Source organism: Carettochelys insculpta, chromosome 4 (genome assembly GCF_033958435.1).
Source record: "Carettochelys insculpta isolate YL-2023 chromosome 4, ASM3395843v1, whole genome shotgun sequence".
Taxonomy (NCBI): domain Eukaryota; kingdom Metazoa; phylum Chordata; order Testudines; family Carettochelyidae; genus Carettochelys; species Carettochelys insculpta.
The window spans coordinates 85,283,245-85,299,321 of NC_134140.1; the positions used below are offsets into that span (position 1 = coordinate 85,283,245).

At 41.9% G+C, this 16,077-nt stretch overlaps 1 protein-coding gene across 4 annotated transcripts in view; it reads right to left on the bottom strand.

Annotated features, from left to right (window-relative positions):
- ARHGAP10 (Rho GTPase activating protein 10) overlaps positions 1-16,077 on the bottom strand; it is a 256,881-nt gene that overhangs the window by 20,712 nt on the left and 220,092 nt on the right. For all 4 annotated transcript variants that reach the window (XM_074993204.1, XM_074993205.1, XM_074993202.1 and 1 more), the window contains one exon: positions 8,625-8,784. In XM_074993204.1, the coding sequence (XP_074849305.1) occupies positions 8,625-8,784 (160 nt within the window). The remainder of the gene's footprint in view (positions 1-8,624; positions 8,785-16,077) is intronic.

The window sequence follows — 16,077 nt, forward strand, 5'->3', positions numbered from 1 at the left end:
TATGCCTCTGGGAGGGAGTTTGTTGAGTAGACTTTCTGCTTCTGATGTACTTAAAAATGTTGCTATTACTTTGAAGAACAGCTAGACAAAACCTTAGATTTTTTTTTTTTGGTTTGTCCTTACCACTTATATTCTTACACATTTGACAGAGATTACGCTCCTTTCTATTTTCCTCACTACAGGGTACATCTACACTACAGGGAAGATCAACCCTGCCACAGTTAGCTTCCCTTAGTACAGTAAGCACCAATTATCCAACCCCCCGTTATCCAATATTCTGTTTTATCCGACATTGTGGTGTTGGATAACTGGGGGTTGGATAACCACTCCATCAGCCTTGTGGGGATAATCAGGGTTTTACTGTATTTCGCAATTGTTATAATCATTCTGGTCATCCCTACTGCTATATTCTTATTATTAGAAGATGATACTGCTATCCATAGAGATTCTGCGCTACAGCTTGATTCATTGTCTATTTTTACTTCATTTGATTCTGTGTTTTCTTTCACAGGCATAGTCTACACTAAGAGGTCTAATTTAGGTGACTAATTTAGATGATGTAGATCGACTTTCTAAGCTTCTAAGTCCACACTACAAGGTCTGTTCCACTAACTTAAGGTCAGCTTTGGTACTCCTGCTTTTCACCATGGGTAACACCCAAATCAACCTTTCATGACTGGCTTTAGGGTAGGGCAGACAGAGCACTGTAAAATTCGACATTCTTGGCCTCCTGGAGGTATCTGACGGTACTCCGAAGGCCACTTTGGCCACCACTTTCAGCCGTGCTGCTCTCAAGGTATACAGGAAACGGGCAGGGAAAGTCTGAATTTAATTTCCTGTTTGGCCAGCGTGGTGAGAGGACAACGCAGCACACTGCAGCTGCACATCTAGCCATTAATTCCCAGGGTTTCAGATGAGCTCCAGTATGGCGCATGAGGGAATCCAGGACCTCATTTCTGGGAAGAGGAAAAGGGGGGATGAACCTGTGCTGGCAGAATTACAAAGCAGCAAAAAAAGTACAGACATGTATGATGTAAAGAGCACACAGGGCATGGTGGAAAAAGGATGCCCAACAGTGCTGGGTGAAAATAAGAGCTTAGGCAAGTGTATCAGAAGAGAAAGGAAGCAAATAGATGTTCTGGATCATCATTGCAGATACGCGGCTTCTATGAGCAACCGCATGTGATTCTAGGGCCAAACCACTGTCCCCAAGCAGTCCATGGACGCCTCCCAGGAGATACTCAGGCAGCCTTTGGCAACAGCAAGGAAGACGTGGAGGATGAAGAAGAGGACGACAACAATGATCAGCAGGTGAATGGAGCAGCTGACCTCATCAAAAGCCATGATTTTTTTGTTTTAACTTTGGATCTCATCCACTCCTCCCAGGACATTTTGCAACCAGAACCTGATGACGGGGAGGGCACCTCTGGTGAGGGCTCATTTTTAATCATGCTACAAGTGGGTTAAAGCAACTGTGATCTGTGGCTGGCGCTATACCTACACCGCTTGAACCCCCCAGAACAAGTTGTTGATGTGTCTGGGGACAGAGTGCCAATCCTCCCTGCACATCTCCATAAAACTCTCAGACAGGTACTCTTAATTCTTCTCACAAGGTTTCTGGGGAGGCCTGCCTTATTCTGACCCCTAGGAGGGGACACCTTTCCACATCAAGTATCTGAGGAGTAGGTGTGTTAGTCTGTAGCCACAAAAACAATGAGAAGTCCTGTGACACCTTGTAGACTAACAGATTTTTTGGGAGCATAAGGTTTTTGTGGGCAAAGACCCGCTTCATCAGAGGCTTATGCTCCAAAAAAAGTCTATAAGGTGCCTTTGCACTTCTTGTTGTTCTCCCACACCAAGTCACTAGTTAGTAATCTGGCATTGTTGTACCACAGAGCCGTGCTGCATAACGACCAGCCTTCTGCCCACATTCAGTCAGCAGCCATTTCTTACCAATGTTTATTAGTGTAAGGAGGTTAATATCTCTCTTTGCAACCTAGAAACAGCCAGGCAAGGAGCATTAAGCCATTACAATAGCACAAGCTACTCTGCCATGTCTGGACTACCTCTCTTCCCATCCTTCCTTTCGCAGACTCCTGTGGGAGGGGAAACTTTCACTGTCCCAGCCAAGTGTGGGGGAGAGAGCACATGAAAACCGCAACAGCCCTGACAGTGCGAATCCTAAATCAGGATGCCACACTCCAAAAAGCCCTAGATGACGGGCCTGTTCTCTTCTATAGACAACTTCCCAACCTTCTGAGGATTCTCACCAACAACCACCATCTATACCGCAGGAACACCAGCCCTGGAACTTTTCCTTGCAACAAGCCCTGTTGCCAACTTTGTCCACGTATCTATTCTGGAGATACCGTCACCGGACCTAACCATGTTATTCACAGAATCACAGGCACATTCCCATGTTCCTCAACTAACATCACATATGCCATCATGTGCCAACAATGCACACACACCATGCATACAGGACAGACTGCAAACACTCTTCAACAAAGAGTGAATGGACACAAAACAGACATAAAAAAACTTCTACCAGACAAACCTGTCAGCCAGCACATCAATGGAATGTGCCATTCTGTTAATGACGTGAAAGTCTATGTTTTACTGAAAAGGAACTTTAACAGCCGTTTACAGAGGGAATGCTCAGAACTGTCATTTATATTCAAATTCAACACATTAACATGTGGTTTGAACTGGGACAGCAACTGCCTGGCCCATTATAAGGACTCTTTTACATACTTTGTTTTATCTAACTCTTAACTTCCCCACCACACACACCCCCGCCCCGCCGTCCCTCTGCTGTACTGATTTGTCAACCTTAATAACAATTCTTCTGATCTGTCAACCTTGATAACAATTTTTGGACCGCTGCGCTTTATATATTGAGTCTGTTCTGGTAAGACTATAGATCTGAAGTGGGTCTGTCCCACGAAAGCTCATCACCCAATAAAATATTTTGTTAGACTTTAAAGTGCTACATGACTGCCTTAAAGTGCACAACACAACTTCACACCTGTCCCCATCCCACAGGATGCTACAGGAAGGGAAACTTTCACCATCCCAGCAAAACAGGGAGGAGAAGCATGCAGTGACCAAGAGAGCCACACAGCCCCAACAACGCAAACTGCACTGCCATGTCCTCCCCTCTCCTTTCCCTGGGTGTCTGGGGGGGAAGGGAAAGACTTGGTGTCCCAGCAAAGCATGGAGGAGAAGCACAGGGTGACCACCACTCCCACAGTCCCTCACCACCTGCAGCATGCACAACTGCAGAAACTGCTTTTGGAATCACAGGCTTGAAAGCATGCCTCAACAGGCACCTTACCCATGACGAAGTTAACCGAGTCAAGCAGGTCCCTCAAGATCTCTGTGGAATACCTGCTGCATCAAAGGACACTTAAAAGGCAAAATTTGTCCTTGTACATGACACATTCTTAGTTTGTGCCACAGAGGCTCCTTCACTAAATACATCTGTGTATTGTAAAACTTATCTACAGTAAATGTATCTTCTAATGTCTGACCTTCACTTATGCTTTATTGCAGTCTGCTCAGCAGTACGCTCATTGACCACCACTCCACCTCCCTGGCCAGTCAGTCTGGATATCTCTTGCACAAGACCTCTCAGATGGAGGAAAAATAACAGCTGGTGATAACAGAGCCCTCAGAGTCAGCAGAGGAAGGTTCAAGCCAAGCATGTGCCACACCTGACTACCTGCACTGTAAAAGAGTCTCCGCAAGGCCTGGATAGGGAAGACATGGAGCTGAGATCGGAGGCAGAGCAGTCCTTGTCCTCCAGTGAAAGATTGAGAACTGCCATCCTAGAAACTCTTGGCAGTTCTGGCCAGAAGAACGCCAGAGCTAATCTCTGGAGCTCAGCCAGTTCCAGAGCCAGTGCCGGAGCACCTGTAAACTCCTCCTTCAGGGAGGAGGCACCAGAGCAGCTCTGCCCACCTTCACAGCTGCTCAGACACCCTGTCCTCCAGATCTTGACAATTCTCAAGCAGGGAAGCCTGGGTGGTGGGAAGCTGAATGCCCAGATAAAGCAGTGGACCTAGACACCACTGAATGGCCTGAAGCAGAAGTCAGGGAGAGAGCTCACCAGTCCCCAAACATCAGGCTGGAGCTGCTGACCTGAATATAAGAGGCTGCTGAGTAGATGGGTTGGCAGCCTGTAGCAGGGACCCAAACAGTACACCACAATGTATGCTGACAAGAACATCCAGAATTCTGGTTCACAGAGCACAAACCCTGCCAAACTCCTATGGAGGAGATGGAAAGAAGGGCTCCATGGCCAGAGTGTATAGCTGGCCTGACAGCAGCCCTCAATCAAAGCTAAGAGCTTCTATCAGGTCCAACTGAGCTTGACCAAATACACCAGGGAGCCACTGAGCACTTGGAAAAAGCCCAGGACACAGAGCCCTTAATGATTCCAACATCCTGTTAGCTTCTTTGATTCCCACTGAACACTGAGTGACAACAGCTATTTCTTAAGAGACATCAGTGTGTGTTTGTGTGTGTACTGCGTGCTTATGGCAAAGAGGGAAGTATCTTGAACTAAGATGCAATGCCCTCCTAGAATACAAAGCCAATGATTTTTCCTGGAGCAATCAAGTCAGCCATCACCTTACTCACTGTTCAAATAATTCACATCTCCACAGTGATTGATCTCCAACAACTACTTCTCCCAAGTTATAAACATCAACAGGAACTGGAGAAACCAGAATCTCCTGCATTACGTCTGCCTTAGGCTCAGAATGGTATTTACAAGAGCTGGGCAGAGAACAATAATTCCGTATTTTATGGAAGATTTCAGGATTTAGAGATTTGATTTCATTGTGATTCTGAACAAAAGCCCAAAATGTTGAAGCATTCCACAGAAGAGAGTTACTATTTTTCACCCAACTCTACTGTGAACCCTGTCTCTGAAACAGTCCACTCGGTAGGCTGGCACAGGGCCTGGGTCATTGGAGAGTCTGCCAGGGGCTACTGAGGAGACAGCTAGGCAAGCTGGCAGGAAGAGAAGTAGGTTTAAATCTGCCTGACGGCCAGGGCTCTACCAGAAACATGACTGGGTTCCATCAGACTTTCATCAAAATCAATGTGGGCCTGTGGAAAGTTTCAAGTTAGATGCCTTGGCTGGTTCTGACAAAAAAATTTTCATCAAAAATTTTCTGACCAGCCCTGCGTTAGAAGGTCTGTGTGTTAGAAGCACTACACAGCACTTTTCATCATTGTGCTTCCGTAAGTCTGATTCCTCAACTACTGTGCACGATCTTAAGATAAATAGGTCACTCCTCAGTCTGAATCCCTAAGCAGCAGATCAATGCAGTGACAAAGCCACCAGCCACTCCCCCACTCCACAGCCTTCTCCCAACACATGAAAGCAGAGAGTGCTGTGCAGAGTACAGTGTTCCATGGGGCACCAGGGCCCTCCCACCTCTTCCTCATATAGTGAAACGACATTGATATCCCTGTGGTTGTGGCTCTCTAGGGCTAGAGAAAGTGGGAGAGAAACTATTTCACGCAGAATGTGACAGAGAATGAACAGCTTTGAAACCAGTCTGTCAACCCTTTCACAATGCTAGGGGCCTCCAACTCCTCAAGTCAGGTGGGTGAGAGAGACAAACAGCTTTTGAGTAATAAAATAAAGTATATAATGTGTTTGCCTATTATTTGCAAACCTGAAGAAACAGAAGTACTCCCCATTAAGCAAAAACTACCAGACTGTCAAAGGACAAAAAAAGTAGAAAAATACAATGATGCAGTTAGAATAACGCATGGAAAGCAAAACTCCCAATGCTCCTGGAGTTGCTTGAAAGCCCTGCTAAAGGCAATTTCCCTAACCAGCCTATGCTTGCTTGAGAAAACTTCAGTAATTAAAACCTCAGACAAAACAAGGATTTCATGCTTCTACTGGAAGTTACTACCAGTAAAAAGTCACAATGCATGTGCATCACTTAACTACAAGGAAAACAAAAATCTAAATATTACAACTCAATCCCGACATAACACTGTCCAAAGCCTAGCTATATAAATGAGAACAAACAGACCAAGCTGTAATTACATTGGGGTTTTAAAAACTTTTCTTTTTGCCACATTAGGGAAAACTGTTATTACACTTAATAAGTACTTTCTAGAAATATTACATATATTTTATAAAGCAGACCAGGCCACTCAAAACGTTACTAAGGAAAAAAAATTAACAAAAAGCAAAATCCCTTTCCCAGATTTATTTTGTTCACCTTTTTGCCTTTCAAGGTTAGAGATTTTTTTTCCATGACATTTTAAATTTTGTATGAATAGTAAACCTGGGAATTCACTCAGAGTTTGATTTATGAATAAAAAATGTCAGACTCCTTATGTTTCAGGCATGGCCGTATTGTGAATTGAGACCCAATGTACTAAAACTTGCAATGTCACTTTTTGTTGAACTAGAATCAAGCTCACTAACTGCTACAAAGCCTATTCAAAGTGACAAACTTCAAATTAATGGAAAATATAGGCACTTTATATGTTAATGTATTATACAGATCTAAGTCAGCACTTGAATAACAAGGGCTATTAATTTTAATAGCAGCTCTATGTATGTATCCAAGGACAGATTGTGATCCTACATCTTGATGGCAACATACTATGACCCAGAACAACTACAGTGTGTAGATACTTCTTCAGGTTAGGTATATGCAGACACAATGATTTGAAATAAAGCAACAGTGAAGTATTATGCATAAAACACTTTATAAATGCCATGCCTAAATAAAACATAGTAAATCATGAAACTGCTTGTAGTAAACATCTTGATTTTTAAACAGGAAAAGTTAAAATATAATTTAGCACAGTGATTCTCAATTAGGCATATATGTACCCCAGAAGTACACAGAGCTATCTCAGGGGACACATCAATTCAAACCAATCTGATAGCTTTCCTGCATAGGAAAAGCAGTGGATGTGGTATACCTACCCTACAGTAATGCAGTTGATACGGTCTTGCATGGTCTTCTTATCAATAAACTAGGGAAATACAACTTAGATGGGGCTACTATAAAATGGGTGCATAACTGGCTGGATAACCATTCTCAGACAGTTATCAATGTTTCACAACCATGCGGGAAGGGCATCACAAGTGAGGGTCCACAGAGATCTGTTTGGTATTTTCATCAATGATTTAGATACTGGCATAGAGAGTCGGCCTAGTAAATTTGCAAATGATACCAAGCTGGTACGGGATTCAACTGCTTTGGAGGATTGTGTGATAGATCAGAATGATCTCAACAAACTGGAGAAATGGTCTGAGGTAAACAGTATGAAGTTTAATAAGACAAATGCAAAGTGCTCCATTTAGGAAGGAAGAATCAGCTTCATACATACAGAATGGGAAGCGACTGTCTAGCAAGGAGTGCTGTAGAAAAGGATCTAGGTGTCATAGTGGGCCACAAGTTAAATAGGAGTCAACAGTGTGACTGTTGAAAAAAACAAACAAACAAGATTCTGGGATATATTATCAGGAGTGTTGTGAGCAAGACATGAGAAGTCATTCTTCCACTCTCCGCTGTTAAGGCCTCAGGTGGAGTACTGTGTCCAGTATTGGACACAACATTTCAAGAAAGATGTGCAGAAACTAGAGAAGGTCCAGAGAATAGCAACAAGAATGATTAAAGTTCTAGAGAATAGGAACTATGGGGGAAGACTGACAGAATTGGGGTTGTTTAGTTTAGAAATGAGAAGACGGAGAGGTGACATGATAGCGGTTTTTCAAGGAGGGAGAAAAATTGTTCTTCTTAGCCTCTGAGGATAGGACAAGGAGTAATGGGCTTAAACTGCAGCAAGGGAGGTTTAGGTTGGATTTTAAGAAAAACTTCCTGTCAGGAACAAATTGCCTAGGGAGGTTGTGAAATCTCCATCACTGAAGATATTTAAGAGCAGGTTAGATATAGATATATCAGGGATGGCCTAGATGGTCCTTGTTTCTGCCATAAGTGTAGAGGACTCGACTCGATGACCTCTTGAGGTTTCTTCAAGTTCTTGAGTTCTATGATTTTATGATATTTGCCTAGTTTTACAATAGGCTATATAAAATGCACCAGGCAAAGTCACTGCAAACTAAAATTTCATATAATTACATGTTAATATACTGTTCGCTGAAACATAAGTACAATATTTATATTCTAATCGATTTATTTTATAATTATATGATAATAAAAATGAGAAAGTAAGCAGTTTTCCAGTAATATTGTCCTGAGACACTTTTGTATTCTTATGTCTGATATTGTAAGCATGTAGCTTTTAAATAATGGGAAACTTTGGATGTACAAGACAAATCAGACTCCTAAAAGGGGCACAGTAATCTACAAAGGTCATCTATTTAGCAGGCATTAACAATTGGATGCAGAATTGTATTTTAAGAACCATTTTGAGACATGTGACAGGTTAATTTTTTACTGACTGACTCCTTTGCTTCCCATAGCTAAAGCAATGAAAACCAAGTGTATTTGTTTCAAAAAGGTACTCAGTTGCAACCAAAGTAGGTAGGGAGGGGGAACATATTTCTTATGCATATTTGTGTCAGTGTAACAGTCTCCTCTTTCAGAGTCAACTGAAATAATTTTACTTACTGATTGGCTGCCCAGTCTGATAGGTCTCCACTCTCCAGAAAAAGGTGATTTTTGTCTGTCTCAACGGGGCTACTGGAGACTACAGGTGTAGGAGATTGAGAAGAAAGAGAATCCATACTGCCAGTAGGTGTGTCCTCCCTGGAAGGGCTATGATTGTCAACTAGCAGATGAAAGCACAAGGATACCAAAAGTTAGGATGATACCATTAAAAAAAATCTATCACACAATAAATTATTCATTTATCCCAAGTACAGCATGTTATACACTGAAACCTTCACAAGAAAATACTTACAATTATCTCTCCCCACCTACATATTCCTATCACCTGAAGTTATTTCAAAAACTATGGAACACAGTTTTGCTCCAGTTTTATTAAAATGTTACCTTTACTAAGCAAACCATTTCTGGCATTACTATGAGTGGTTATTTATGGCAGATTTCTGGTTCAGCCGGGGATTCTTTGGGTCCCCTATCTTTGTTAAACAAAAGATTATTAAAACAAAACAAATAATCTAACACACTCTGGAAAATGAAGTTTCACAAGATATTGCAGTAATCATAATCCTATCAAATGAAAGACTGGGGAATTTACAGAGGTCACAATAGGCAACAGACCTCTAATAAGCACGTGGTTGTGAAACACACAATATCCAATGGACATTTTAGGGTAATGCTGCTGCTAATCTGCAGCTGATCCCATCATTTTCTTGTCAGCGGACTATTTTACACACAGCTCCTACAACATCACCTATCATGTAATATGGTGAGAGATGGTGCATCTGGCACCTTTGCTTCTCTGCAACTATAAACTCAATTGAAAAAAAAGATCTATTTCATTGTAAACAATGACAAAGAAAATTACAGGTATGCTGCACCCACTGTAAGTTATGGTGTATGAGACCACCAAGCAAAAAAAACCACATCCCACACTACATCACTCTACTTGGATCCATTTAGAGAAGCCAGATTTTCATTTCTAAATGTACAAGTTAAAAATGTCCAGAGGAATGTATAAAATGAGAAAGGTTACAAATATACAGTACCAGCACAATACCCCAACCCAAAATGGGACCTCTGGATGCTAGCAACTGTAATATAAATATCCACTACTAATACTAAGACAAACTTGGCAAAATTCCCTCCATGATCCTCATTTATTCTCTCAATTTCACTCTACTACTACTAACATATGCGAACACATCCCAGAGCAGTGGTGCTTTATACTTTATTAAAAATATATAGTGATGATCCCTCAACCTCATCATTAAGTTCAACTCCTTCGGGGGAGAAGGGGAACCTATGAAGCCAAAATCCTATTAGTCCAGGTCTATATAATTATGTGATTGATGTTTTCTAAATTGAAGTATTAATTTGAGGAGCTGCATATTATATACACAGTACTCTACATAGGGGGCGGGGCAGAAAAACTTACAGGTATATGTTCTGTTACTGACATAGAATCATAGAACAATAGAGCTGGAAGAGACCTAAAAAAAGCCATCGAGTCCATCCCCCTGCTCTAAGCGGGGCCAAACCCATCAGATCGGCCTCACCAGGGCTTTGTCGAGGCGAGACTTAAACACCTCCAGGGATGGAGACTCCACTACTTCCCTGAGTAGACCATTCCAATGCTTCGCCACCCACCTAATGAAAAAGTTTTTCCTAATATTCAACCTGGACCTTTCCAACCGCAACTTGAGGCCATTGTTCCATGTTCTGCCATCCGTGACCACTGTCAACAGCCTCTCTCCAGCCTCCTTACAGCCTCCAGTAAGTTGAAGGCTGTTATCAAGTCCCCCGCAGTCTTCTCTTCTGAAGACTAAACAGTCCCAGTTCCCTCAACCTTTCTTCATAAGTCATATGCTCCATGCCCCTTCATTATTTTGGTCACCCTCTGCTGGACGCTCTCCAGTGTATCCACATCCTTCCTATAATTGAGGGCCCAGAACTGGACACAGTACTCCAGATGCAGCCTCACCAAAGCTGAATAAAGAGGAATAATCACTTCTCTGGATCTACTGGCAACACTCCTCTTGATGCAACCTAATATGCCATTAGATTTCTTGGCTACAATGGCACACTGTTGACTCATGTCCAGCTTCTCACCCACTACTACTCCCAGGTCCTTTTCTGCAAAACTACTACCGAGCCAGTCAGACCCCAGCCTGTAACAATGTCTGGGATTCTTCCGGCCCAGGTGCAGGACTCTGCGCTTGTCCTCATTGAACCTCATCAGATTTCTTGCAGCCCAGTCTTCCAATTTGTCTGTGTCAGTCTGGACCCTGTCCCTACCTTCCAGCGTATCTAACTCTCCCCCTAGATTAGTGTCATCCACAAACTTGCTGAGGGTGTAATCCAACCCCTTATCCAGGTCATTGATAAATATGTTGAACAGAACAGGACCCAGAACCAAACCTTCGGGCACCCCACTAGAAACCAACTGCCATCCCAACATCGAGCCATTGATCACTACCCTCCGGGCCCGACCTTCCAGCCAGCTTTCTATCCATCTTACCATCCGTTTATCCAATCCACATTCCTTTAACTTGCTGACAAGAATATTGTGGGAGACCGTATCAAAAGCTTTGCTAAAGTCAAGATAAATCACATCCACTGATTTTCCCCTATCCACAGAGCCAGTTATCTCACCGTAGAAATGAATCAGATTGGTCAGGCATGACTTGCCCTCCATGAATCCATGCTGACTATTCCTGAACACTCTCCCCTCCTCCAAGTGCCACAAAATGACTTCCTTGAGGAGCCCCTCCATGATTTTTCGAGGGACTGATGTAAGACTGACTGGCCTATAGTTCCCTGGATCATCCTTCTTCCCTTTTTTAAAGATGGGCACTACATTTGCCTTTTTCCAGTCATCCGTGATCTCTCCCAATCGCCACGACTTTTCAAAGATAATGGCCAAGGGCTCGTCAACAATATACTCCAACTCCCTCGGAACCCTAGGATGAATTAGGTCTAGGCCCATCGATTTATGTACATTTAGCTTTTTTAGATAGCTCCTAACCTCTTCTTTCCCCACCAAAGGCTATCCACCTTCATCCCACAATGCATCACTTATCGCACTAGTCCTGGAACTGTCTTTGTCCGTGAAGACAGAGGCAAAAAAAACATTAAGTACTTCAGCTTTCCCTACATCATCTGTCACTGGGTTACCTCCCTCATCCAGTAGGGGCGCCATGCCAGCTCTGATCACCTTCTTGGTAACATGCCCGTAGAAACTTTTCTTGTCATCCTTCACATTCCTCGTGAGTCACAATTCCAGTTGCGCTTTCGCCTTCACAATTCCAGTTGCCCTACATTCTCGAGCAATAAGTTTATACTCCTCCCTAGACATCTTTCACAGTTTCCACTTTTTGTAAGCTCCCCTTTTGTGTGTAAGTTTTCCAAGGATTTCCCCATTAAGCCAGTCTGGTCTCCTACCATATTTACTTCTCTTGCTGCACATCGGGATGGTTTCTTTCTGCGCCTTCAACAGGGCTTCCTTAAAATACTGCCAGTTTTCCTGAACACCTTTTCCCTTCATGGTAGCATCCCAGGGGATTCTGCCCATCAGGTTCCTGAAGGAGTCAAAGTCTGCTTTTCTGAAGTCCAAGGTGTGTAATTTGCTGCTCTCTTTCCTTCCTTTGGTCAGGATCCTGAAGTCTACCATCTCATGATCACTGCTTCCCAGGTCATCCCCCACCTCTACCTTCCCTATTAGTTCCTCCCTGTTTGTAAGCAACAGGTCACGCATGACCTCTGGTTGGGTCCTTCAGCGCTTGTAGCGAGAAGTGATCCTCAACATTCTCCAGAAATTTCCTGGACTGCTTATGTACTGCCGTATTGGTCTCCCAACAGATGTCAGGGTAACTGAAGTCCCCCACGATAATGAGAGCCCGCGATACAGAAACTTCTCTCAGTTGTCCAAAAAAAGCCTCATCTACCTCATCATCCTGATCTGTAATCCCCATGGAGAATGGCTCATCTTGATATATTCTAATCTCAGCTGAGTGTTCTATTGCACTGATTTGCTTTGTTTCCTTTTTAATAAATAAATGAATGAATAAATAAATAATACTGTCAACTAGGAGCCAATTTCAGAGGATAAAAGCCATTGTCCTCCACCTTGCAACTACTTTATCCAAGTCAATTCCTTCTGCTGAAAAAGCAGAAATTCATAAAAGCAACAAAACCCTGCTTTCCCAGACATCTTTTCACCATCCTCATTGGTAATTTTGAAAGAACAACTTCCCTTGAGATTAAAATGACATACAACTAAAGCTACTCAAGTGATAAAAGTGATCATCTGAAAATTTCTCCCTAAAGTAGCTGCTAATTTAAGCATCTAAATTAGCATGCAGTAGCAGAGTATGAAACTCTGAGGAGGAGCCTGCTAACCTCAGAAATTGAATCTTTCAGTATTCCAGCCTAATCTTGCTCACTCAAAGAGCAGTTGCAGTACCTTACTGCTTTGCAATGATGCTCTGAGCTTAGATGTTGCTGTTCTAATTTGCCTGGCATGACATGGCATGAGAACTTGCACAAATATCAGGTAAAAAGTATTTCATTATATCTCATTTACAAATATATATGTCAAAATCAGAAACATTCTGGAGATTAGCTATTCATATTGTAATCTTATCTCAGTTATTTTACAATTTAAAATGAACTAAATCACAATGCATATTTCCCCTTAAAGTATCTCTTTTCAGAACTAGTTACAATGATGGCACAAAGATCTTCAGTCAAAGTAATTACACCCTTTCGGAGGATTTGTCTGTTTCTATGGTTTGCTAGCCACTTACAGGATTAAACTATCAAATAGGAATACAACCTATATAAATGCAGGCACATAGGACAAAGCATATAAACCACTTCTATGAGGGTGCAAATATTCAAAGAAAGTTATTTTAGTTTACAGTTAGGCTTGACAGTGCTTCTATACTACAAATTACAAGTAGCATTTGAAGTCTTTCATACGTGGGGTTAAATCCAAGTCAGTGACAATAATCCCAGTGGCTTCAATGGGGTCAGGATTTCACATGCAGATTTTACATCTTGTCACAACTTCTTTCCTATAGCATATATATTGATATGAATGTACCTTCATCAGCTTAAAATAATATACTACATTGGAAAATTAAAGCTGTTGATTAAACACAGTTAATTCACACAATTAACTAAAAAACTGCAATTCAAAAAAAATTGAGGTTCATTACACTGTTAAACAACAGAATACCAAATACTAAACAAAAGTTATTAAATTTGTGGATAGTCGTCTGGTGCTGTACTCCTTCAAGAAATTCTTACCAACTAAAAGGAAAGAGAACAAGGACTTCTGTTAAAATGACTACCTTATTCAATACGCCACATTTCAAATGCTTTAATGGTTTTTCCTTCTTTTTCTGTATCTTTATTAAAAGATTAAAAACCACAATAGCATGTTTGACATGGTACTAAGATAGCTGAGATCTTTACACACCAAACTTTATTGAAAAGTTGGGTAATAATAGCTTTATATTAACATCTTTAACTCTTTGGATCCATTTAAACCATTGATCTTGATACAGCAGAGCATCTGCTTATCTAGTCTGACCTCATGTATGTCCTCAAGCCATTAAATTTCACCCAGTGAAAACACAGTGGCTACACATGGAGCCATGCTGCCAGCAGCATGATGCAAAGGAGGGCTCTTGAAAATGCAAATCGATTCTCATTTGCATAGTTGCACAACTAATTTGCTTACTCCCTTGGGGTCAACCTGCTGGCAGAAGCTGTTGTCGTCAGAAAACGTGCCATGCAGACAGGATTTGGTTGGCGAAAACCCCCATTGTTGGCAGCCCCTTGTCCCTGCAAAAAAAAATCAGGGATAAGAGGCTGCCAACAAAGGGGGTTTTCGCTGACAGAACCATGTCTACATGGCACGTTTTCTGACAACATCAGCATCTGCTGGCAGGGAGAGCCCACAGGAGTATGCAAATTAGTCATGTGACTATGCAATCAGCAAACATTTGCATGTTCAAGATCCCTCCTTTGCTTCACGCTGCCAGCAGCATGGCTCCATGTAGACACAGCCAGTGTGGTTTGCTGACGCATATCTTCCAGGAGTGCATCCAGGATTATTAAAACCACCAAGAGAATCCACCACGTCCACTGATAGTTCCAATGGTTGAATCGCTGTGTCTTATTTCTAACTGCAATGTTTCTTATTGCGTCTTCCAGTCGTTGATTCTTGTTATGCCTTTCTATGCTAGAATGAAGAGCCCTTGCGCACCCAGTACTTTCTGCATAGAAAGGCACATAGACAATGTACTCAAGTCACTTCTCAATCTACTTTCTGATTAGCTAAACAGGTTGAGCTCTTTTCCTGTAAAGCAAGTTCACCAACCTTCAAATAATTTTTTTCACATTTCTCATCACTCTCTCTCCCCATTTTTTCAAAATCCTTCTCAAAATGTGGACATCAGAACTGTATACAGGATTCCAATACTGGTCTCACAAATGTCACATACAGAGGTAGAATCTGCTCCCCAGTTATTAACTGAAGGATCACATTAGCCCCTCTTGTTACTAACCTGCTTTGGTACCTCATGGTGTGTTGCTTGTCCACTGTGACTCCTAAGTCCTTGTCAGCTTTTCAGAGTCACTGCTATCCAGGATACAGTCCTTCATTTTGTGGGTCTGATCTACACTCTATGTTCCTGGATGTACAACTTTGCATTTCACTGTATTAAAATGGGCCCAGCTTACAAGATGATCCGAATTGCTCTGCATGTCTGTTCTCATCAGTATTTATCGTTCTGTCAGTCTTTGTGAAATCCACAAATATGATTAGTAATGACTTTATATTTCCTTGCAGATCATTCTTTAAAATGTTTCATAGCATTGGGGCTGCTACTGATCACTGTGAAACCCCACTAAAACACACACACACACACACACACACACACACACAGAATCCTCATTGACAATTACTTTGAGATCTGTCAGTTAACCAGTTTTTAATCCACTTAACGTGTTTTATTGATATTGTACTGTGCCAATATTTTAATCAATGTCATGAGGTACTAAATCAAATGCCTCAGAAAAATAAGTATACTATATTTACAGTTACTTTAATGAGCAAATTTGTAATCTCATCAAAGAATGAAATTAGGATTGTTTGGCAATAAAAGCATGTTGATAAAAATGACTTTTATTCTTAGCCTTTCATTCTTTATCAATTAAATACTGTCACATCTGAGGGAAACTGCACCTTTATTATCTATTAGGTCCAGCCAGGACACCCATTCTGGGCACAAGGCTCCTCAGCCACCACTGTTCCTTATCTTGTCTAGGACTTCCAAACTGAACAGTTTACTGTCTATCCTGCGGTATCCCCAGCAAAATCAGACTGCTTAAGACAGCTTGCTTTACTTTTCACCTCAGAGACAAAAGAGAATATAATTGCTAAGTT